The 25,077-nt window shown below is 37.7% G+C and overlaps 1 protein-coding gene across 1 annotated transcript in view; it reads right to left on the bottom strand.

The window, feature by feature from the left end:
• The window catches only part of DNAH12 (dynein axonemal heavy chain 12), a 243,907-nt gene that overhangs the window by 164,830 nt on the left and 54,000 nt on the right, over positions 1 to 25,077 (bottom strand). Inside the window, exons 15-18 of the mRNA XM_044253319.1 lie at positions 20,392 to 20,517; positions 19,209 to 19,343; positions 18,484 to 18,677; positions 17,715 to 17,958 (exon numbers count right to left, since the gene is read on the bottom strand). Coding sequence (XP_044109254.1) covers positions 17,715 to 17,958; positions 18,484 to 18,677; positions 19,209 to 19,343; positions 20,392 to 20,517 — 699 coding nt within the window. The remainder of the gene's footprint in view (positions 1 to 17,714; positions 17,959 to 18,483; positions 18,678 to 19,208; positions 19,344 to 20,391; positions 20,518 to 25,077) is intronic.

Here is a 25,077-nt window from a genome sequence, read left to right as displayed (position 1 = left end):
TTTTCCAACTGAGCAAGCCAGGTGCTCCTACCTAGGAATAAGTTATGTGAAAACTGTGCAAAGCTATTTTGGAGAAACCATATAACTTTATTAAAAGATGTTAAAGAAAATCTAAATACCATGATAAAGATAGATTCATTATCATATAAGTGACAAAGGGTTATTACTTAGAATATATTATAAAAAATTCCATAAACTAACAATAAAAACTCAGAAACAACCACTAAAACAAAAGTGACAAAAGAGTCAAAGGGTATAAATAGACATTTCACAGAAGAAGAAACATGAAATGTAAGTACTTTGAGGAATTTTTTTTTTAAAGATTTTATTTATTTGTCAGAGAGAGGGAGAGAGAGCGAGCACAGGCAGACAGAAAGGCAGGCAGAGGCAGAGGGAGAAGCAGGCTCCCTGCCAAGCAAGGAGCCCCATGTGGGACTTGATCCCAGGACGCTGGGATCATGACCTGAGCCGAAGGCAGCTGCTTAAGCAACTGAGCCACCCAGGCGTCCCGAGGAATTTTTGTTCATAAGACTACAAGTAGGAAAATCGATGAATTAGGTAACTAAATAATGTAACTAATTAGGTAACTAAGCAGTGAAAATAAAGGATGAGTTTTAGAAACATAAGGCTGAGTGAAAAAAATCAAGTCATGTAAGATTACAAATAGATGATATATTTGTATAAATTGTTACATATAAATGTGAGCAAACAAAAAAGAGAATTACAATTTATGACATACTTATCTTCAAGGGGGGTTAAGGGGTTTAAGATAGGGAAGGATTACACAGAGAGAAGCAGGAGTATTGATAATCTTTCGATTTTAAAAAATAGGGAAGGATTCATGCATGTTCATTTTCTTCGTAGCTTACAAATACGTAACATATATTCTTCAACTATTAGATAATAAAAATGTATTAACAAAGAGAGACAGAGAAAGAACACTTATCTTTTCCTGTTCCCATTCCAATTCAAAGCCCAACAAAATCATACTTATACTTCTGGTCACCTCCTTAGTAAAGCCTTATCTGTTTTCCAAATGACAAAATTAATTGCTCCATGCCCTTTTCTTTCAAAGGATACTGCTATCCTCTACCCATGAATTTCTCATTCTGCCTCCTATTACCAGTTGTTTACAGTCACTTCTCTTGCTACATTGTGTTCTCTCTGAAGGACAAAAGTCAATTCATGTGACCTGTACAACAAAAATATTGAACTAGAAGATTCTAACTAATGTCAATATCCAAGTCACTAATTATATGGAAAAAAATTGTAAAAAGATATTTAGATTGAAAAGAAAAACATAAAACTAGCTCTATTTACAGGTTACATGATGCTGTATATAGAAAATCCTAAGGAATTCAGTTTTTAAAATTTTATTTTATTTTTATATTTTACTTATTTATTTGTCAGAGAGAGAGCGCAAGGAGGGAGCGGCAGGCAGAGGGAGAAGCAGGCTCCCCCACTAAGCAAGGAGCCCAATGCAGGAATCTATCCCAGGACCCTGGAATCATGACATGAGCGGAAGGCAGCCACTTAACTAACTGAGCCACCAAGGTGTCCCTTAATTTTATTTTTAAGTAATCTGGACACCCAAGTGGGGCTCGAACTTACAACCCTGACATCAAGAGTTGCATGCTCCACCGCTTGAGCCAGTCAGGTGCTCCACTATGGAATTCATTTTAAAACCATTAAAACTAATAAATGAATTCAGCAAGGTTGCAGGATACAAGACCAATATATAAAAATCAATTGCACTTCTATAAACTAGCAATAAAAACCCAAAACTGAAAGTAGAGGGAAAAAATTCTCATATATTATAGCATCAAGAAATATAAAATAGGGACGCCTGGGTGGTTCAGTTGGTTAAGCCACTGCCTTTGGCTCAGGTCATGATTCCAGGGTCCTGGGATCGAGTCCCGCATTGGGCTCCTTGCTCAGTAGGGAGCCTGCTTCTCTCTCTACCTCTGCCTGCCACTCTGCCTACTTGGGTGTGCTTGCTCTCTCTCTCTGACAAATAAATAAATAAAATCTTTTAAAAAAAAGATAAAATAGGAGTAAGTCTAATAAAAGAAATGCAACACTTGTATACTGAAAATTACAAATGATTATTAAAAGAAATTAAAGAAGTCCATCAACAGATGAATGGATAAAGAAGATGCAATATATATATATAATGGAATATTATGCAGCCATAAAAAATGAAATCTTGCCATTTGCAATGACATTGATGGAACTATAGGGTATTATGCTAAGCAAAATAAGTCAATCAGAGAAAGAGAATTATCATATGATCTCACTGATACACAGAATTTGAGAGGCAGGGCAAGGAGTCACAGGGGAAAGGAGGGAAAGATGAAACAAGATGGGACTGGGGACAGAGACAAACCATAAGAGACTCTTAATCTCAGGAAACACACTGAGGATTGCTGGAGGGGATGGGGGTGCGAAGGATGGAGTGGCTGGGTGATTGACACTGGGGAGGGTATATGCTATGGTGAGTACTGTGAATTGTGTAAGACTGATGAATCACAGACCTGTACCCCTAAAAAAATACATTATATATTAATAAAAATAATTTAAAAATAGAGAAAGTAAAATAACAAAAGAAGAAGACTAAATAAATGTAAAAATACCTCATGCTCAGATACTGGAAGAATTAATATCATTAAGATGGCAGTACTTGCCAAATCAATCTAAAGATTCAATGCAATCCTAGCTTCCTTTTTTTTAAGGTTTAAAACATATTTTAATAAGTTGATGCTGGATTATTGTTCCATTTCTCCAAAAAGGTCCAAAGGTATCAGGGACAAATAAAATTTGGTACAAGTAAAAAATGCACAGCATAACTATCTAAGACAGGCACACCTAAGGGTTACTGACCTATATTCAGCATACAGTAAAATTATCCCCAAATTTATATTAGATCTATCAAGAAGAGCTGTGAACAACAATATCATAGCCACAAAGGGCCCATTCCTGGGTTGTCCTTATCTAAGGAAAAGATGGTGGAAAGATTTTTCTTAAAGATATAATAAATGAAAATCTCTAAGAGATTTCATGTCTTCCTTAGTAATTATTCATGGATTAGGCAACCATTTTTTAGATATGACACCAAAAGCACAAACAACAACAAAAAAATAGATAAATGAGACATCATCAGAATTTAACACTTTTTTGCCTCAAAACACATCATCATTAATATCTATCATGTAAATATCTATGCTCCCAATATGGGAGCAGCCAATTACATAAGAAAACTGTTAATCAAGATGAAGAGTCATATTGATATGAATACACTAATCATAGGAGATCTTAACATGCCTCTCTCAGAAATAGATCATCGAAGCAGAAAATCACTAAAGAAACAAGAGTATTGAATGACACATTGGACCAGATGGACCTCATATATATATACACAGAACATTGCACCCTAAAACAACAGAATACTCATTCTTCTCAAGTGCACATGGAACCTTCTCCAGAATAGACCACATACTGGGTCACAAATCAGGACCCAATCATCTCAACTGAGATGATTCCCTGCATATTCTCAGATCACAATGCTTTGAAACTGGAGCTCAATTACAAGGAAAAGTTCAGAAGGAACTCAAACACCTGGAAGCTAAAGGCCACCTTGCTTAAAAATGCTTGGATCAACCAGGAGATCAAAGAAGAACTGAAACAATTCATGGAAACCAATGAGAATGAAGACACTTTGGTCCAAAACCTATGGGATACAGCAAAAGCGGCCCTAAGGGGGAAATCCATAGCCGTCCAAGCCTCCTTCAAAAAAAATTGAAAAATCCAGAGTACACCAGCTGTCTCTACACCTTAAGGAACTGGAGAATCAACAACAAATCAAACCAACTCCACACATAAGAAGGGAAATCATCAAGATTAGAGCTGAGATCAATGAGGGAGAAACCAGAGATACAGTAGAACGTATCAATGAAACTAGAAGCTGGTTTTTTGAAAGAATCAATAAGATCGATAAACCATTGGCCACATTAATCCAAAAGAAAAGAGAGAAATCCCAAATTCATAAAATTATGAATGAAAAGGGAGAGATCACAACGAACACCAAGGAAGTAAAAACAATCATCAGAAGTTATTATCAACAGTTATATGCCAATAAGCTTAGCAACCTAGATGAAATGGATGCATTCCTGGAAAAATATAAACTCCAAAAATTGAACCAGGAAGAAATCGACAACCTGAATAGACCGATATCTAGTAACGAGATTGAAGCGGTGATCAAAAACCTCCTAAAAAACAAGAGCCCAGGACCTGACGGATTCCCTGGGGAATTCTACCAAACTTTCAAAGAAGAAATAACACCTATTCTCCTGAAGCTGTTTCAAAAAACTGAAGCAGAAGGAAAACTTCCAGACTCTTTCTTTTTTTTTTCCAATTTATTTATTTTCAGAAAAACAGTATTCATTGTTTTTTCACCACACCCAGTGCTCCATGCAAGCCATGCCCTTATAATACCCACCACCTGGTACCCCAACCTCCCACCCCCCCGCCACTTCAAACCCCTCAGACTGTTTTTCAGGGTCCATAGTCTCTCATGGTTCACCTCCCCTTCCAATTTACCCAAATTCCCTACTCCTCTCTAACGCCCCTTGTCCTCCATGCTATTTGTTATGCTCCACAAATAAGTGAAACCATATGATAATTGACTCTCTCTGCTTGACTTATTTCACTCAGCATAATCTCTTCCAGTCCCGTCCATGTTGCTACAAAAGTTGGGTATTCATCCTTTCTGATGGAGGCATAATACTCCATAGTGTATATGGACCACATCTTCCTTATCCATTCATCCGTTGAAGGGCATCTTGGTTCTTTCCATAGTTTGGCGACTGTGGCCATTGCTGCTATAAACATTGGGGTACAGATGGCCCTTCTTTTCACGACATCTGTATCTTTGGGGTAAATACCCAGGAGTGCAATTGCAGGGTCGTAGGGAAGCTCTATTACACCGTACACAAAGATCAACTCAAAATGGATAAAAGACCTCAACGTGAGACAGGAATCCATCAGAATCTTAGAGGAGAACATAGGTAGTAATCTCTTTGATATCAGCCACAGCAACTTCTTTCAAGATACGTCTCCAAAGGCAAAGGAAACAAAAGCGAAAATAAACTTCTGGGACTTCATCAAAATCAAAAGCTTCTGCACAGCAAAGGAAATAGTCAAAAAAACAAAGAGGCAACCCACGGAATGGGAGAAGATATTTGCAAATGACAGTACAGACAAAAGGTTGATATCCAGGATCTATAATGAACTCCTCAAACTCAACCCACACGAAACAGACAAACACATCAAAAAATGGGCAGAAGATATGAACAGACACTTCTCCAATCAAGACATACAAATGGCTACCAGACACATGAAAAAATGCTCATCATCATTAGCCCTCAGGGAGATTCAAATTAAAACCACATTGAGATATCACCTTACACCAGTTAGAATGGCCAAAATTAACAAAACAGGAAACAACATGTGTTGGAGAGGATGTGGAGAAAGAGGAACCCTCTTCCACTGTTGGTGGGAATGCAAGTTGGTGCAACCTCTTTGGAGAACAGTGTGGAGATTCCTCAAGAAATTAAAAATAGAACTTCCCTATGACCCTGCAATTGCACACCTGGGTATTTACCCCAAAGATACAGATGTTGTGAAAAGAAGGGCCATCTGTACCCCAATGTTTATAGCAGCAATGGCCACGGTCGCCAAACTATGGAAAGAACCAAGATGCCCTTCAACGGATGAATGGATAAGGAAGATGTGGTCCATATACACTATGGAGTATTATGCCTCCATCAGAAAGGATGAATACCCAACTTTTGTAGCAACATGGACGGGACTGGAAGAGATTATGCTGAGTGAAATAAGTCAAGCAGAGAGAGTCAATTATCATATGGTTTCACTTATTTGTGGAGCATAACAAATAGCATGGAGGACAAGGGGCGTTAGAGAGGAGTAGGGAATTTGGGTAAATTGGAAGGGGAGGTGAATCATGAGAGACTATGGACTCTGAAAAACAATCTGAGGGGTTTGAAGTGGTGGGGGGGGTGGGAGGTTGGGGTGCCAGGTGGTGGGTATTATAGAGGGCACGGATTGCATGGAGCACTGGGTGTGGTGCAAGAATAATGAATACTGTTTTTCTGAAAATAAATAAATTTAATTTTAAAAAATTACAATACAATCCACAGAATAAATGGGAGAAAAAATTATATATATATTTTTTTAATTTTAATTTTAATTTTTATTTATTTATTTATTTATTTTTTGAGAGATAGAGAGAGAATATGTGCCTGGATGCAAATGGCAGAGGACAGGCAGGGGGAGAAAGAGAATCTTTTTTTTTTTTAAGATTTTATTTATTTATATGACAGAGATCACAAATAGGCAGAGAGGCTGCAGAGAGATAGGGAGAAACAGGCCCCCTGCTGAGCAGAGAGTCCAATGTGGGGCTCAATCCCAGGAACCCAAGACCATGACCTGAGCCGAAGGCAGAGGCTCAGCCCACTGAGACACCCAGGTGCCCTTAGAAAGAGAATCTTAAGCCAGCTCCATACCCAGTCTGATGCAGGGTTCAATCTCATAACCCTGAGATCATAAACTGAGCTGATATTAAGAGTCTGATGCTTTTTTTTAAATTTTTATTTACTTGACAGACAGAGATCACAAGTAGACTGAGAGGCAGGCAGAAAGAGAGAGAAGAGGAAGCAGGCTCCCCACTGAGCAGAGAGCCAGATGTGGGGCTTGATCTTAAGTCCCTGGGATCATGACCTGAGCCGAAGGCAGAAGCTTAACCCACTGAGCCACCCAGGCACCCCAAGAGTCTGAAGCTTAACCTACTGAGCCACCCAGGTGCCCCAGGAGAAAAATTTTTAAATCCTAAAGGACTTGTATTTACAATATACAAAAAAACCCCACAATTTAATAATGAGAAAAATAACCCAATTTAAAAATGGACAAAGGATTTAGGCAGATATTCCTGCAAAGAAAATACACAAATGATCAATAAGCACACGAAAAGATGCTCAATATCTTTACTCATTAGGCAAATATTAATCAAAACCACAATGAGATACCACTTCATATCATTGGGATGGCTATGTTCAAAAAGACAGACAAAAAAAGGGTTCACAAGGATGTGGACAAATTGGAAACCCCATGCATCATTGGTGGGAATGGAAAATAGTGCAGCCACTTTGGAAAATAGCTTGACAGTCCCTCAAAAATTTAAACACAGAATCACCATGTGACCCTACAATTCCACTCCTAAGTATATACCCAAGAGAAGTGAAACATGTTCACACAAAAACTTGTACATGAATATTCTAGTGGCATTATTCATAAGACCTAAAAAGTGAAAATAATGTAAACATCCATCAAGTGATGAATGGATAAATGAAATGTGATATACCCATATAATAGATAATAGAGTATTATTCATCAAGAAAAAAGAATGAACTATGATATATATTACAACACTGAAGAACTTGAAAACATATGCTAAGTGAAAAAAGCCAGTCCTGAAGGCCATATACAATGATTCCTTTATATGAAATGTCTAGGGTAGATAAATTCAAAGAGACACAAAGTAGATTAGTAGTTGCCATGCTCTGGGAGTAAGAGGAAATGGGGAGTGACTTTTAATAGTTAAGGGCTTGGATCACCTAAGTGGCTCATTTGGTTGAGCATTTGCCCTCAGCTTGGGTCAGCAGGGAGCCTGCTTCTCCCTCTTCACCCTGCTCGTGCTTGCCTTCTCTCTCTCTCTCTCTCTCAAATAAATAAGTAAAATTGTGTTTTTAAAAAAATTCTATTTATTTATTTGACAGACAGAGATCACAAGTAGGCAGAAAGGCGAGTAGAGAGAGAGGAAGGGAAGCAGGCTCCCTGCTGATCAAGGGTCCTGGGATGCAGCCTTGCGTCAGGTTCCCTGCTCAAGAGTCCGCTTCTCTCTCCCCCTCTGCCCCCCTCCCTGCTAAGGTGCTGTCTCTCTTGCTCTACCTCTCTCTCTCAAATGAATAAAACTTTTTTAAAAAGATTTTTATTTTATTTTATTTATTTATTATTTATTATTTTTTAAAAGATTATATTTATTTATTTGACAGAGATTACAAGTAGGCAGAGAGGCAGGCAGAGAGAGAAAGAGGGGAAGCAGGCTCCCTGCTGAGCAGAGAGCCGGATGCAGGGCTTGATCCCAGGACTCTGGGATCATGACCTGAGCCAAAGGCAGAGGCTTTAACTGAGCCACCCAAGCACCCCTCCAATGAATAAAACTTTTTTAAAAAGAAAGAAAATGGGGAGGAGTCAAGATGGCGGAGAAGTAGCAGGCTGAGACTACTTCAGCTAGCAGGAGATCAGCTAGATAGCTTATCTAAAGATTGCAAACACCTACAAATCCATTGGCAGATCGAAAAGAAGAACAACAATTCTAGAAACGAAAATCAACCACTTTCTGAAAGGTAGGACTTGTGCAGAAATGAACCAAAATGATGGGAAGATAGATCATGGGGGGAGGGGCAGGCTCCTGGCAAGCTGCAGAGCAACAGAGCACAAAATCGGGACTTTTAAAAGTCTGTTCCACTGAGGGACATCGCTCCAGAGGCTAAACCGGGGTGAAGCCCACATGGGGTCAGCGTGGCCTCAGGTCCCGCAGGGTCACTGAAGGATCGGGGGTGTCTGAGTGTCGCAGAGTATACAGGTATTAGAACGGGGAAGCCAGATACAGAGACAGAGCGGACAGTGAGCTCACAGCTCGGGGTTACCTTGAACCGGTCGCAGGCTTGGTGAGCTCGGAGCGCAGCCAGAGGTCAGGCAGACGGGAGTAACTGGGCACTGTTCTCTGAGGGCGCACTGAGGAGTGGGGCCCCGGGCTCTTGGCTCCTCTGGGCCGGAGACCAGGAGGCCGCCATTTGTATTCCTGTCTTCCGGAACTCTACAGAAAGCACTCAGGGAACAAAAGCTCCTAAAAGCAAACCCGAGAGGATTACTCAGCCCAGCCCCTGGTAAGGGCGGTGCAATTCCGCCTAGGGCAAAGACGCTTGGAATCACTACAACAGGACCCTCCCCCAGAGGATCAACAAGAAATCCAGCCAAGACCAAGTTCACCTACCAAGGAGAACAGTTTCAATACCAAGGAGAGCAGCAGAATGCCAGAGGAGGAGAAAGCAAAGCATGGAACTCATGGCTTTCTCCCTATGATTCTTTAGTCTTGCAGTTAATTTAATTTTTTTTTCATTTTTTTTCTCTTCTTCTGCTAAAATTTTTTTAACTTTTACCATTTTCATTTTTAACATTTTTTAACTAGTTTATCTAATATATATATTTTTTTCTTTTTTATACTATTCTTTATTCGTTTTCTTTTTTTAATTCTTTTCGGTTTTTTTTCCCCTCTTTCTTTCTTTATGAACCTCTTTTTATCCTCTTTCTCCCCCCTCACGATTTGGGATCTCTTCTGATTTGGTTAAAGCATATTTTCCTGGGGTTGTTGCCACCCTTTTAGTATTTTACTTGCTCCTTCATATACTCTTATCTGGACAAAATGACAAGGTGGAAAAATTCACCACAAAAAAAAGATCAAGAGGCAGTACCGAAGGCTAGGGACCCTAATCAATACAGACATTGGCAATATGTCAGATCTAGAGTTCAGAATGACAATTCTCAAGGTTCTAGCTGGGCTCAAAAAAGGCATGGAAGATATTAGAGAAACCCTCTCGGGAGATATAAAAGCCCTTTCTGGAGAAATAAAAGAACTAAAATCTAACCAAGTTGAAATTAAAAAAGCTATTAATGAGGTGCAATAAAAAATGGAAGCTCTCACTGCTAGGATAAATGAGGCAGAAGAAAGAATTAGCGATATAGAAGACCAAATGACAGAGAATAAAGAAGCTGAGCAAAAGAGGGACAAACAGCTACTGGACCACGAGGGGAGAATTCGAGAGATAAGTGACACCATAAGATGAAACAACATTAGAATAATTGGGATTCCAGAAGAAGAAGAAAGAGAGAGGGGAGCAGAAGGTATACTGGAGAGAATTATTGGGGAGAATTTCCCCAATATGGCAAAGGGAACAAGCATCAAAATTCAGGAGGTGCAGAGAATGCCCCTCAAAATCAATAAGAATAGGCCCACACCCCGTCACCTCATAGTAAAATTTACAAGTCTTAGTGACAAAGAGAAAATCCTGAAAGCAGCCCGGGAAAAGAAGTCTGTAACATACAATGATAAAAATATTAGATTGGCAGCAGGCTTATCCACAGAGATCTGGCAGGCCAGAAAGAGCTGGCATGATATATTCAGAGCACTAAACGAGAAAAACATGCCGCCAAGAATACTATATCCAGCTAGGCTATCATTGAAAATAGAAGGAGAGATTAAAAGCTTCCAGGACAAACAAAAACTGAAAGAATTTGCAAACACCAAACCAGCTCTACAGGAAATATTGAAAGTTTCTAGGAGTGCATCCAAGTGGTAGATCAGAAAAGAACAGAGACAATATATAGTAACAGTCACCTTACAGGCAATACAATGGCACTAAATTCATATCTCTCAATAGTTACCCTGAATGTTAATGGGCTAAATGCCCCCAATCAAAAGACACAAGGTATCAGAATGGATAAAAAAACAAAACCCATCTATATGTTGCCTACAAGAAACTCATTTTAAGCCCGAAGACACCTCCAGATTTAAAGTGAGGGGGTAGAAAAGAATTTACCATGCTAATGGACATCAGAAGAAAGCAGGAGTAGCAATCCTTATATCAGATCAATAAGATTTTAAGCCAAAGACTATAATAAGAGATGAGGAAGGACACTATATCATACTCAAAGGGTCTGTCAAACAAGAAGATCTAACAATTTTAAATATCTATGCCCCCAACGTGGGAGCAGCAAACTACATAAACCAATTAATAACAAAATCAAATAAACACATCAAAATAAAACAATAATAGTAGGAGACTTTAACACTCCCCTCACTGAAATGGACAGATCATCCAAGCAAAAGATAAACAAGGAAATAAAGGCCTTAAATGACACACTGGACCAGATGGACATCACAGATATATTCAGAACATTTCATCCCAAAGCAACAGAATACACATTCTTCTCTAGTGTACATGGAACATTCTCCAGACTAGATCACATCCTCGGTCCTAAATCAGGACTCAACCGGTATCAAAAGATTGGGATCATTCCCTGCATATTTTCAGACCACAGTGCTCTGAAGCTAGAACTCAACCACAAGAGGAAGTTTGGAAAAAAACCAAATACATGTAGACTAAACAGCATCCTTCTAAAGAATGAATGGGTCAACCAGGAAATTAAGAATTGAAAAAAAATCATGGAAACAAATGATAATGAAAACACAACGGTTCAAAATCTGTGGGACACAACAAAGGCAGTCCTGAGAGGAAAATATATAGCGGTACAAGCCTTTCTCAAGAAACAAGAAAGGTCTTAGGTACACAACCTAACCCTACACCTAAAGGAGCAGGAGAAAGAACAAGAAAGAAACCCTAAACCCAGCAGGAGAAGAGAAATCATAAAGATCAGAGCAGAAATCAATGAAATAGAAACCAAAAAAACAATAGAACAAATCAACAAAACTAGGAGCTGGTTCTTTGAAAGAATTAATAAAATTGATAAACCCCGGCCAGACTTATCAAAAAGAAAAGAGAAAGGACCCAAATAAATAAAATCATGAATGAAAGAGGAGAGATGACAACTAACACCAAAGAAATACAAACAATTATAAGAACATACTATGAGCAACTCTACGCCAACAAATTTGACAATCTGGAAGAAATGGATGCACTCCTAGAAACATATAAACTACCATAACTGAACCAGGAAGAAATAGAAATCCTGAACAGACCCATAACCAGTAAGGAGATTGAAACAGTCATTAAAAATCTCCAAACAGGGGTGCCTGGGTGGCTCAGCGGGTTAAGCTGCTGCCTTCAGCTCAGGTCATGAACTCGGAGTCCTGGGATTGAGCTTTGCATCGGGCTCTCTGCTCAGCAGGGAGCCTGCTTCCTCCTCTCTCTCTGCCTGCCTCTCTGCCTGCTTGTGATCTCTCTCAATAAATCTCTCTCAAATAAATAAATAAATTTTTTTTTAAAAAAATCTCCAAACAAACAAAAGCTCAAGGCCAGACGGCTTCCCAGGGGAATTCTACCAAACATTTAAAGAAGAACTAATTCCTATTCTCCTGAAACTGTTCCAAAAAATAGAAATGGAAGGAAAACTTCCAAACTCATTTTATGAGGCCAGCATCACCTTGATTCCCAAAGCCAGACAAGGATCCCATCAAAAAAGAGAGCTATAGACCAATATCCTTGATGAACATAGATGCGAAAATTCTCACCAAAATACTAGCCAATAGGATTCAACAGTACATTAAAAGGATTATTCACCACGACCAAGTGGGATTTATCCAGGGCTGCAAGGTTGGTTCAACATCCACAAATCACTCAATGTGATACAACACATTAATAAAAGAACAAGAACCATATGATACTCTCAATAGATGCTTAAAAAGCATTTGACAAAGTACAGCATCCCTTCCTGATCAAAACTCTTCAAAGTGTAGGTATAGAGGGCACATACCTCAATATTATCAAATCCATTTATGAAAAACCCACTGCAAATATCATTCTCAATGGAGAAATACTGAAAGCTTTTCCGCTAAGGTCAGGAACACGGCAGGGATGTCCATTATCACCACTGTTATTCAACATAGTACTAGAAGTCCTAGCCTCAGCAATCAGACAACAAAAGGAAATTAAAGGCATCCAAATCAGCAAAGAAGAAGTCAAACTATCACTCTTCGCAGATGATATGATACTATATGTGGAAAACCCAAAAGACTCCACTCCAAAACTGCTAGAACTTGTACAGGAATTCAGTAAAGTGTCAGGATATAAAATCAATACACAGAAATCAGTTGCATTTCTCTACACCAACAACAAGACAGAAGAAAGAGAAATTAAGGAGTCAATCCCATTTACAATTGCACCCAAAACCATAAGATACCTAGGAATAAACCTAACCAAAGAGGCACAAAATCTATACTCTGAAAAACAATCTGAGGGGTTTGAAGTGGCGGGGGGGTGGGAGGTTGGGGTACCAGGTGGTGGGTATTATAGAGGGCACGGCTTGCATGGAGCACTGGGTGTGGTGAAAAAATAATGAATACTGTTTTTCTGAAAATAAATAAATTGGAAAAAAATAAAAATAAAATACTTCAAAAAAAAGAAAACTATAAAGTACTCATGAATGAAATTGAGGAAGACACAAAGAAATGGAAAAATGTTCCATGCTCCTGAATTGGAAGAATAAATATTGTGAAAATGTCTATCCTACCTAAAGCAATCTACACAATTAATGCAATTCCTATCAAAGTACCATCCATCTTTTTCAAAGAAATGGAACAAATAATCCTAAAATTTATATGGAACCAGAAAAGACCTCGAATAGCCAAAGGAATATTGAAAAAGAAAGCCAAAGTTGATGGCATCACAATTCCGGACTTCAAGCTCTATTACAAAGCTGTCATCATCAAGACAGCATGGTACTGGCACAAAAACAGACACATACATCAATGGAACAGAATAGAGAGCCCAGAAATAGACCCTCAACTCTATGGTCAACTAATCTTCAACAAATCAGGAAAGAATGTCCAATGGAAAAAAGACAGCCTCTTCAATAAATGGTGTTGGGAAAATTGGACAGCCACATGCAGAAAAATGAAATTGGACCATTTCCTTACACCACACACAAAAATAGACTCAAAATGGATGAAGGACCTCCATGTGAGAAAGGAATCCATCAAAATCTTTGAGGAGAACACAGGCAGCAACCTCTTCGACCTCAGCCGCAGCAACATCTTCCTAGGAACATCGCCAAAGGCAAGGGAAGCAAGGGCAAAAATGAACTATTGGGATTTTATCAAGATCAAAAGCTTTTGCACAGCAAAGGAAACAGTTAACAAAACCAAAAGACAACTGACAGAACAGGAGAAGATATTTGCAAACGACATATCAGATAAAGGGCTAGTGTCCAAAATCTATAAAGAACTTAGCAAACTCAACACCCAAAGAAAAATAATCCAATCAAGAAATGGGCAGAAGACATGAACGGACATTTCTGCAAAGAAGACATCCAGATGGCCAACAGACACATGAAAAAGTGCTCCACATCACTCAGCATCAGGGAAATACAAATCAAAACCACAATGAGATATCACCTCACACCAGTCAGAATGGCTAAAATTAACAAGTCAGGAAATGACAGATGCTGGGGAGGATGCGGAGAAAGGGGAACCCTCCTACACTGTTGGTGGGAATGCAAGCTGGTGCAACCACTTTGGAAAACAGCATGGAGGTTCCTCAAAATGTTGAAAATAGAACTGCCCTATGACCCAGCAATTGCACTACTGGGTATTTACCCTAAAGATACAAACGTAGTGATCCGAAGGGGCACGGGCACCCAAATGTTTATAGCAGCAATGTCCAGAATAGCCAAACTATGGAAAGAACCTAGATGTCCAGATGAATGGATAAAGAAGACATGGTATATATACACAATGGAATACTATGCAGCCATCAAAAGAAATGAAATCTTGCCATTTGCGACAACGTGGATGGAACTAGAGCGTATCATGCTTAGCGAAATAAGTCAAGCGGAGAAAGATAACTATCATATGATCTCCCTGATATGAGGAAGTGGTGATGCAACATGGGGGGGTTAATGGGGTAGGAAAAGAATAGATGAAACAAGATGGGATTGGGAGGGAGACAAACCATAAGTGACTCTTAATCTCACAAAACAAACTGAGGGTTGCTGGGGGGGGGGTTGGGATGGGGTTATGGACATTGGGAAGGGTATGTGCTTTCGTGAGTGCTGTGAAGTGTGTAAACCTGGTGATTCACAGACCTGTACCCCTGAGGATAAAAATATATGTTTGTAAAAAATTAAAAATTTAAAAAAAAGAATTTCTACAAAAAAAAAGAAAATAGAGAAGATAAAACTTCCCATTTGTTTCATAAGGTCAATATAATCCTAATACCAAAACCTGACAAAGACATTACAAGAAAATTAAGATCAATGTCCTCTCTCCTTAAGAATCCTCAATAAAATGTTAACAAATAATAAACTATGAAAATACTAGAAGAAAACATTATCTTGGAATGAGGAAAGCATTTCTAGCTATAATTTAAAATCCAGTACACAAAGGAAAAGAATGGGGGCACCTGACTCAGTTGGTGAGGCATGAAACTCTTGATCTCAGGGTGGTGAGTTCGAGTCCCATGTTGTGCATAGGGATTACTTAATTTTTTAAAAAAGGAAAAATAATGAAAACTACATAAAATAAAAACCTTCCTTTTCCATTAACTATGGAATAATAAATCTAAATTCAAATAAAAACATAAAGAGGCTTTTGCAAGGATGCACCTGGATGGTTCATTTGGTTAAACATCCAACTTAGTTTCAGTTCAAGTCATTATCTCAGAATGGTGAGATCCAGCCCTGAGTAGGGCTCTGTCCTCAGCAGGGAGTCTACCTGAGATTCTCTCTCTTCCTCTCCCTCCTCTGTCCCTCCTCCTCTTGCTCATGCTCCCTTTGATCATGCTCTCTCTCAAAAAAATTAAATTAGGGGCGCCTGGGTGGCTCAGTGGGTTAGGCCACTGCCTTCAGCTCAGGTCATGATCTCAGGGTCCTGGGATTAAGTCCCGCATCGGGCTCTCTGCTCAGCAGGGAGCCTGCTTCCCTTCCTCTCTCTCTCTGCCTGCCTCTCCATCTACTTGTGATTTCTCTCTGTCAAATAAATGAATAAAATCTTTTAAAAAATTAAATTAAATGATAAATAAATAATCTCTTTTTATTTTTTAAAAAATATTTATTTATTTATTTGACAGACAGAAATCACAAGGAGGCAGAGAGGCAGGGAGAGAAAGAGGAGGAAGCAGGCTCCCTGCTGAGCAGAGAGCCCGATGTGGGGCTCGATCCCAGGACCCTGGGATCATGACCTGAGCTGAAGGCAGAGGCTTTAACCCACTGAACCACCCAGCACCCTAAAAATCTCTTTTTAAAAAAGGCTTCTGTAATATAAGAACCATGATAAAGTCAAAAAAACAAATAACAAATATTTGCAAAACACATCATAGACAAAGCTTAGTCTCTCTAATATATATGTTTTACATATAATAATATATATGTATTTTAATATATGTGTGTTTTAATGTCCTAGGAAATTAATACATCATAGAAATATTAACATAATTAATATTAATATAGAAATATAAATAAGATTAATATATATTATATCCTAGAAATCAGTAAGAAAAAAACCACTAATTCAATAGACAGACAATGGTAAGACCTAACAGTTCACAAAGAAACACAAAACATTCTTAAATATATACAAATATGCTTAACACTTTATGTAATAAGAAAAATGAAAATTCTCTTAGCAGATTAGCAAAAACCCAAGTTTGAGGATAATCTCTTGTTGAGGGTGATGAGACTTTAAATAGGTATAGCCCCTATGTAAGGTAATTTGACCATAGATTTTAACCTGGCATTTACTATTACTCTGGAATTTACCTTGCAGTTACAACTTCACACACACAGGAAATCTAATACCAATATATAATATTATATAGGTCCAAAGAAAAAAGAGAGAGAAAAAAGGTTATACAGGATGAGAAAAGTCTCAAAGATAAAGTAATTAAAACAAAGGGAGAAAATAATACATACAGCATACTATATTTTATGTAGAAAGATGGAAGAATAAGAATATACATTCACATTGTTATATGTTTACCCAAACTCTGGAAGTAGACACACGAAAGTCATAACATTGATAACCTGAGTTATATGGGTGAGAAACATGGGAAGGAGACTTTCCAGATACAACTTTTCTTATTTTAAGTAGGTCCACACCCAATGGAGCCCAATGCTGAGCTTGAACTCACAATCCTGAGATCAAGACCTAAGCTGAGATCAAGAATCAGATGCTTAACCAACTGGCGCACACAGGTGCCCCTCAAATATATCGTTTTAGATTTTATAAGTCACACAGCTATATTAAGTATTGAAAACTATTTTAAGTGGTTTCTTTTAAAAAAAATTTCAGGCAGCTCATGGAATCTCTGAGAGCACTGGGCACAGACAGGAACAATGCTCCAAATCCCATCCAAGTTTGCACTCTGAACATGCACTTCTCTGCTGCCTAGGGATGTTGGAGGCCTTGTTCATTGTCACAAAAACAATTATCCTCTTGTAAAAATGACTGAAGCCTGGGAGGCTAAATAGCTTGTCCAAGATATGCCACTACCAAGCACGGAATTGTGATACAAACCTAAGTGGTGTGACTTCAAAGCTTTCCCAACTACTTGATACCCTTCATTGTTGCCTTCGGATAGGCTGGCTGGTCTGCTCTAGTTGCTTTTTACCCTACATATGGTTGTGGCTAGTCATTCTAGGCTTTGCTATTTGCCATGCATTGTTCTACGAAGGGACTGATTTCAATGACTTTATCAGTAAGGATGAAGCATGGATTTAGTAATAGATCAAGTTTTCCAGATTCAGCTAGATTTGCTTCCAAATCTTTCTCTTTTTCTTCATTAGCACTGGATGATGTGAACAGCTCCTCCCAGGGCTTTCTAAAATGTCATGAAATGTGTTCGTACCTTAAAAACTTTTATCTGCTCCATTACTGTGGAGCACATAGTAATAGTGGGATTCTCCTTTGGTTCTTCTTCAAGTCTCTCTTCTCCTATAGATCGCCTTTTTGCTGCCTTTCTTTTTTCTTGTAATTCCTTCTTTTGCTTCATTTGGAAAAATTTCAGTGTCTTAAAAATTTCTCGGGAAAATTCATCCACATCAGCTTCCATACTTTCCCCATTAAGGTCCAAAAACCCTCCATCCATCCACCTGAATTGAAAGACAAAATATTAAACTCAGAAACTTCTGGAATGCAAAGGAGGACTTAGAGATTCTTTAGGTTATGCTCCTCATTTAGGAGAAACAACTATGGGCAAGAGCAATTAGCAGTTTTTCTCAATCACATAGGTAGAGCTGATGGTAGAGAGAAAAGATCAACACCATCATCTTAGCCATGCTGCATGTGCTAAAATATGTATCAGAGTATAAATGGATGACTAAAAGTAGCCAAATGAAATGCAGATTTGACTTCAGAAATATTAGTCAACTTCAGTAACTGCATAAAAAAGTGAATTAGCTCTGAAAAACCCAAGTGAGACTTTATATATGAGTAAGGTCAGGTGCTACTTTAGCACCAGTTGGGATTTCTCCTGTAAGACAGTTGGTTCTCTTTCCAATAGATGAACATGCCCTACTTTTAAAAACTTAGCCAAGAGCAACAACAAAAAATCACTATACATCTTACAAATCCTTTTACATCACTTGCTTAATTTTTATTACATTACCAGAAATTACCGTTTTTCTGTTCGTTGCCACTTCAGAACAAGATTGAAAAACTTCTGATAGGGCTCAATGTTCACTTTCAATTTATCCAGTTCAGGATACTTTGTCAATTCCCATTTGAAAAGTTCCTCTTCTTTATTAATAAACTGAACTGCTTCCTCAGATTCCTGAATACGTTTCTGTAGTTGCCTTACATCTGTCACATACTGAAAGCAAATGATTTTTTGTCTTAAGAAATATCCAAGTAATGTTATTAAAAAAATAAGATTATATGACACTGCATAGGTTGCATCCTTGCATTTTCATTGCAACTTTTTTTTTTAAGATTTTATTTATTTGAGAGGAAGAGAGAAAGAGAGAGCATGAGCAAGGAGGAGGGGCCACCTCCCAGCTGAAGAGGGGGACCAATGCAGGACTCGATCCCAGAATTCTGGGATCACGGTCTCAGCTGCAGGCAGACACTTAACCAACTGAGCCACCAGCACCCACACTGCAACTTTAAATATCAACTTCACAACACTACTATGAGATGAAGCAATAGATATAGTTCCATCTATTTTACAGATAGAAAACTAAGTCACAAGAAAGATCACATAAGTAGTACAAGTTCCAGGCCTAAGAGTTGGACCCCTCTTTGCCATAGTAAGTATGTTTTTCTATATTTTTCAATGTATGCAAACATGTTCAGTATTAATCTACAAGCCTATCAGAGCTATTCTCTTCTGTGTTTATCATACCTGTTGCATGCGATCCAATTCTGCAAATTCTGTAAATTCTTCCATGCGCCGTGATTCCTTTTCTATTTCCAAAATCAGTTTCTCTCTCTTGGCAATTAGCTCATTTTCCTTTTTATGTTTAGCATTCTCAATGAGCTTTTTAAAAGATAATTTGATTAGGTTAATTATTTTGTTACAAAGGAAACTTAACAAGTCAGAAATCTGAATGCTTTCTATGGTAATAAAAAACACCACAGAAGTAAAAATGAGTACAAAAATGTAACACTAATATAAAAACACACAAAAAAATAAACCACCCAGAAAATTTTTCCTAGCTCTCTGAAATGACCATAATGATCCTTTTATATTAATTAGATACTTTATTTAACAAATGCTGGGATAACAATAGAAGCTACCTCTTACTGAGCACATGTCATGGGTCAGGAACTACCTAATACCTTACTTACATTAGCACTGTAGTTTAGTTTATTAGTTTATTATTATTAGTTTATTATTAGTTATTATTATAGTTTATTATAATTTTATTACTATTTTATTTTATTTTAATTACTATTTTATTTTATTACTATTATTTATTTCTATTTATTATTAGTTTATTATTATTATTATTATTATCAGTTCAGAAATAAAGAAATTTAGGCTTATAGAAACCAAGAGGCACATCCAATGTCACAAAGTCATAAAAGCCAAAATCTGCACTAGAACTTTTGTTTATCTGACTTGTTTTTTTATTACTATATCATCTCACTTTCCACTTTAGGAGAAGCTGATTTACACTAGAACTTTCCCAAAATCTAAAGTATATTCAATCTGATATAAAATTCTGAATCTGCTACTTCTTTTCTGATACTGGACCAGTTACTTAACTTCTCTGAGACTCACTTTTCTCATCTATGAAATGGGGAAATAGAAACGCCTGGAATTTTTGCAGGTATTATACGAATTACTAACTGCAAAACACTTAAGGCAGTGCTTACTATTATTACCAGTCTATAATAGTTCTAACCTCTTTAATGTCTGCCCCACTTCTCACCAGACCCTGTATTAAGCCCAACAGCCTGTTCTTAATCTGCAGGACCATAAACACCAAACTCATATTGACAGATATAATTTTTAAAGATAGATCAAATAAATGTGCTTAAAATGTCAGAAGACAAAAATATATACTGAAAAAGATATTTACCTCATCATTTTCATCAAAGATGGGATTAATTTTCCTAGGCCACATAAGGGTAGCTGAATTTAAAGCTAAGTCTTCTTGAGAAAATAGGAAGACATCTAAAAAGTAACTCATTCGGCGTTTGGATTCCTAAAAAAAAAATTCCAGCTATAATACACCAGGTAGAAAAACTAAGGTATGTAAAAGAGAGGAACCAAAAATTTCTAATACTCTAAACAACGTTTTGGAAACATGTCATGTTTATGAGGGCAGAACCAAACTCTCACTATTTGTAATTTATACAATGGTATGTGTAGACATCCCAAAAAAGTCTTCTGATAAACTATTAAAATGAAGAGAAATAAAAAATATATAATATTTTTACTTTATTTTTTTAAGATTTATGTATTTATTTGAGATGGAGAGAGAGCACACACACACACCTGAGGGACAGAGGGACAGTTAGAGAGGGACAGAAATCCTCGAGCTGACTCCCTGCTGTGCACAGAGCGTGACTATGCAGGGCTTGATCCCAGGGCCCTGAGATCATGATCTGAGCCAAAATCAAGAATCAGCCACTTAACTGACTGAGCCACTCAAGCACTTCAATATACAACATTTTTAAAGTTAAGGTTTTTAAAGAAAAGAGAAATTCCAAAATTAAGAAAAAATCCAGTGATCAATATGAATTTATATATAACAAATTTTATATTATAGTGCAAAGTATAAAATAAATATCCATAAGTCCATAGTGATGTAAATAAGTAACTGAATAAATTAATAAGGGGAGAAGGAGATAAATCTCCATGTAGAAGAATTCCAAATAAATTATGTAGCTACTCTACTCTGGGAGAATGTTAACTTCCCAACTCTGAAATGTGGGCAGCAAATAATGACTTCCTTCCAGAGAGGACATTGTGGAAAGGGAGAGAAAAGAGTGGAGAGACCTGATAAATACTACTTCAGACTGGTGATCAAGGTCAACATCAATAGTGGAAGTCATGGTGATAATATGTACCCTTGATATGATGTAATGAAAATGGCATTTACCTTTGTGATCCTCCTTCAAACAACTACCTCAGTTTACTCATGAGAAGAACATCAGGTGAATTCCAAAACAGGGCTACCCTCTGATATACCTGACCCATACTTCTCAACACTACCAAGGTCATTAAAAACAAAACAAAATAGGGGGAGCCTGGCTGGCTCAGTTGGTAGAGCATGCAACACTTGATCACAGGGTTGTGAGTTCAAGCTCATGTTGGGTGTGAAGGTTACTTAAAAATAAAACAAAACAAAATGAATCTGAGAAACTGTCAGAACCAAGAGGAGCCTAAGAAGTCACAATTAGATATAATGCAGCATCTAAGATAAGTTCCTGAAACAGAAAAAGGACATTAAGTAAAAACTAAGAAAAACTGAATAACTTGTGGACTTTAGTTAATAATGTATTGATACTAGTTTATTAATTCTAACAAATGTACCATACTAATGTAAGATGGTAATAACGAATAAATTGAGTTGGGGGAGGGGCAACAGGGACTATGTAATACAGGAACTCTCTGTACTATCTGCTCAATTTTGTTTAAATATTTCATTTATTTATTTAACAGAGATCACAAGTAGGCAGAGAGACAGGCAGAGAGAGAGGAAGGGAAGCAAGCTCCCCACTGAACAGAGAGCCCTATGTGGGACTTGATCCCAGGACCCTGGGATCACGACCTGAGCTGAAGGTAGAGGCTTTAACCCACTGAGCCATCCAGGTGCCCCTATCTGCTCAGTTTTTATATAAATCTAAAGCTCTTCTGAAAAATAAGGTCTATTATTTATTTTATGAGTTAATTATATTTTGGGTGCCTGGGTGGCTCAGTCATTAAGCATCTGCTTTCAACTCGGGTCATGATCCCAGGGTCCTGTGATTGACCGCCACATGGGACTCCCTGCTTGGCAGGAAGCCTGCTTTTCCCTCTCCCACTCTCCCTGCTTGTGTTTCCTCTCTTGCTGTGTCTCTCTCTGTAAAATAAATAAATAAAATCTTTAGAAAAATAAAAAAATATATTTCTGTATTCAGGTAATAAAAAGATTTAAAACTTTAAAGACACCATTTAATATAACATTAAAAGATATTAAGTACCTGAAAATTTATCTTAAAAAGATGTGTACAACCTCTACAGAGGAAATTATAAAATGCTGAAAGATTTAAAGAAGAGGCAAATAAATAAAAGAGATATCATGAATTGGAAGTATATATGTATAAATATGCCAATTCTTTTTTTTAATGTACCAATTCTATTTAATGCATTCCTAATCAAAATCTTAACAGGAGCTATAATGAACTCCTCAAACTCAACACACACAAAACAGACAATCATATCAAAAAATGGGCAGGAGATATGGACAGACACTTCTCCAATGAAGACATACAAATGGCTATCAGACACATGAAAAAATGTTCATCATCACTAGCCATCAGGGAGATTCAAATTAAAACTACATTGAGATATCACCTTATACCAGTTAGAATGGCCAAAAGTAGCAAGACAGGAAACAACATGTGTTGGAGGGGATGTGTAGAAAGGGGAACCCTCTTATACTGTTGGTGGGAATGCAAGTTGGTGCAGCCTCTTTGGAGAACAGTGTGGAGACTCCTTAAGAAATTAAAAATAGAACTTCCTTATGACCCTGCCATTGCACTACTGGGTATTTACCCCAAAGATACAGATGTCATGAAAAGAAGAGCCATCTCTACCCCAATGTTTACAGCAGCAATGGCCACGGTCGCCAAACTGTGAAAAGAACCAAGATGCCCTTCAAAGGATGAATGGATAAGGAAGATGTGGTCCATATACACTATGGAGTATTATGCCTCCATCAGAAAGAATGAATACCCAACTTTTGTAGCAACATGGACGGGACTGGAAGAGATTATGCTGAGTGAAATAAGTCAAGCAGAGAGAGTCAATTATCATATGGTTTCACTTATTTGTGGAGCATAACAAATAGCATGGAGGACATGAGGAGATAGAGAGGAGAAGGGAGTTGGGGGAAATTGGAAGGGGAGGCGAACCATGAGAGACTATGGACTCTGAAAAACAATCTGAGGGTTTTGAAGGGGCAGGGGGTGGGAGGTCAGGGTACCAGGTGGTGGGTGTTATAGAGGGCACATTGCATGGAGCACTGGGTGTGGTGCAAAAATAATGAATACTGTTATGCTGAAAATAAAAAATAAATTAAAGAAATAAAGTACAAAAATAAAATTTAAAAAAAATTTTTTAAAAAGTAGAAATTAAACAAGTTACTAGTATGTGTACCATTATCCCTCTTGAATTAAGAGTCTGTGAGGACATTAAAATTTGCAATTTTAAATCACTTTAGAGTTGCCAATTAAACTTCATACATTGGGGCAAAATGTAAATAGAATATAGCCTGTTAACAATTATTAATATAATATGAATGCAAATGCAAGCATCATTGAATGTTAGCCTTATCCACTTGTGTTGATACATAGTGTTGAATATATGACTTGTCTTTATTATAGTCTCCCAGAAAACTGAATGCATTATTGAGCAACTTAATAAAGAACAAGAGAATAAAAAAAATCTTAACAGATTTTTGTGGAATGAGAAAACAGATTCTAAAATTTATATTAGAAAGATCTTAATTCTCAAAATTTATTATCAGTTTGAGGCAATCTCAACCCAAATCCCAAAACATTATTTTATGAAATGAGATAAGCTAATTCTAAAATTGATATGAAAATGCTAAGGGTCAAGAACAAACAAGAAACTTGGTGAGGAAGAATGGGAGGACATGCTTTACCAGGTGTCAAGACTTAGTATTGCTAGAATCAGACCTATAAATCAAGAACAAACTGATGGTTGCCAGAGGGAAAGAGGTGAGGGGAAGGGCCAAATGGGTGTAAGGGATTGGGAGATGCAGGCTTCTAGTTATAGAATGAATAAGTCATGGGAGTAATGGGTACAGCACAGGGAATACAGTCAATGATATTGCAGGAGTGTTATATGGTGACAGGTGGTAGCTACACTGTGGTGGGTATAGCATAATGTATAGAGATGTTGGATCACCATGTTGTATATCTAAAACTAAAGTAACATTATGTGTCAACTACACTCAAATAAAAAAATAAAAATTAAAAACTAGTGGCTTAAAGGGGGAAAAAGATGTATTATTGCTATTACAGTTAAGCTGTTGTAATTAAGTCAGCGTGGTATTGATTCCAGGACAGATAGAAAGGCCAATGGAACAGAACAGAGTGTCTTAAATTAGATCTGCATAAATATGGACACTTAATACATGATAGAGGTGGCACTGCAGAGCAGCAGGGAAGGGAAGGTCTCTTTGATAAACATATAATTGCTCATCTATGTGGAAAAATAATTAGGAAGAACCTCATGTCATTCACAAAAATAAGATTCTAGGAAGACTAAAAACCTGAACCTGAAAGGCAAAATTAGACAGGTCTAAAAAAGAATACAAGAAAAAATCATCATGACCCTTGGGAGGGAAATATTTCTTAAACAAGACACAGAAAGCACTAGGTATAAAAGGAAACACTGGGGGCACCTGGGTGGCTCTGCCAGTTAAGTGTCTGACTCTTGATTTTGGCTCAGGTCATGATCTCGGGGTTGTGAGATCGAGCCCTGCATTGGGCTCCACGCTGGGCATAGAGCCTGCTTAAGATTCTCTCCC

Source organism: Neovison vison, chromosome 6 (assembly GCF_020171115.1).
Source record: "Neovison vison isolate M4711 chromosome 6, ASM_NN_V1, whole genome shotgun sequence".
NCBI classification, from domain to species: Eukaryota; Metazoa; Chordata; class Mammalia; order Carnivora; family Mustelidae; genus Neogale; species Neogale vison.
Note: the sequence above shows the minus strand (reverse complement) of the source record. Positions and strands in the feature narration are given on the sequence as shown.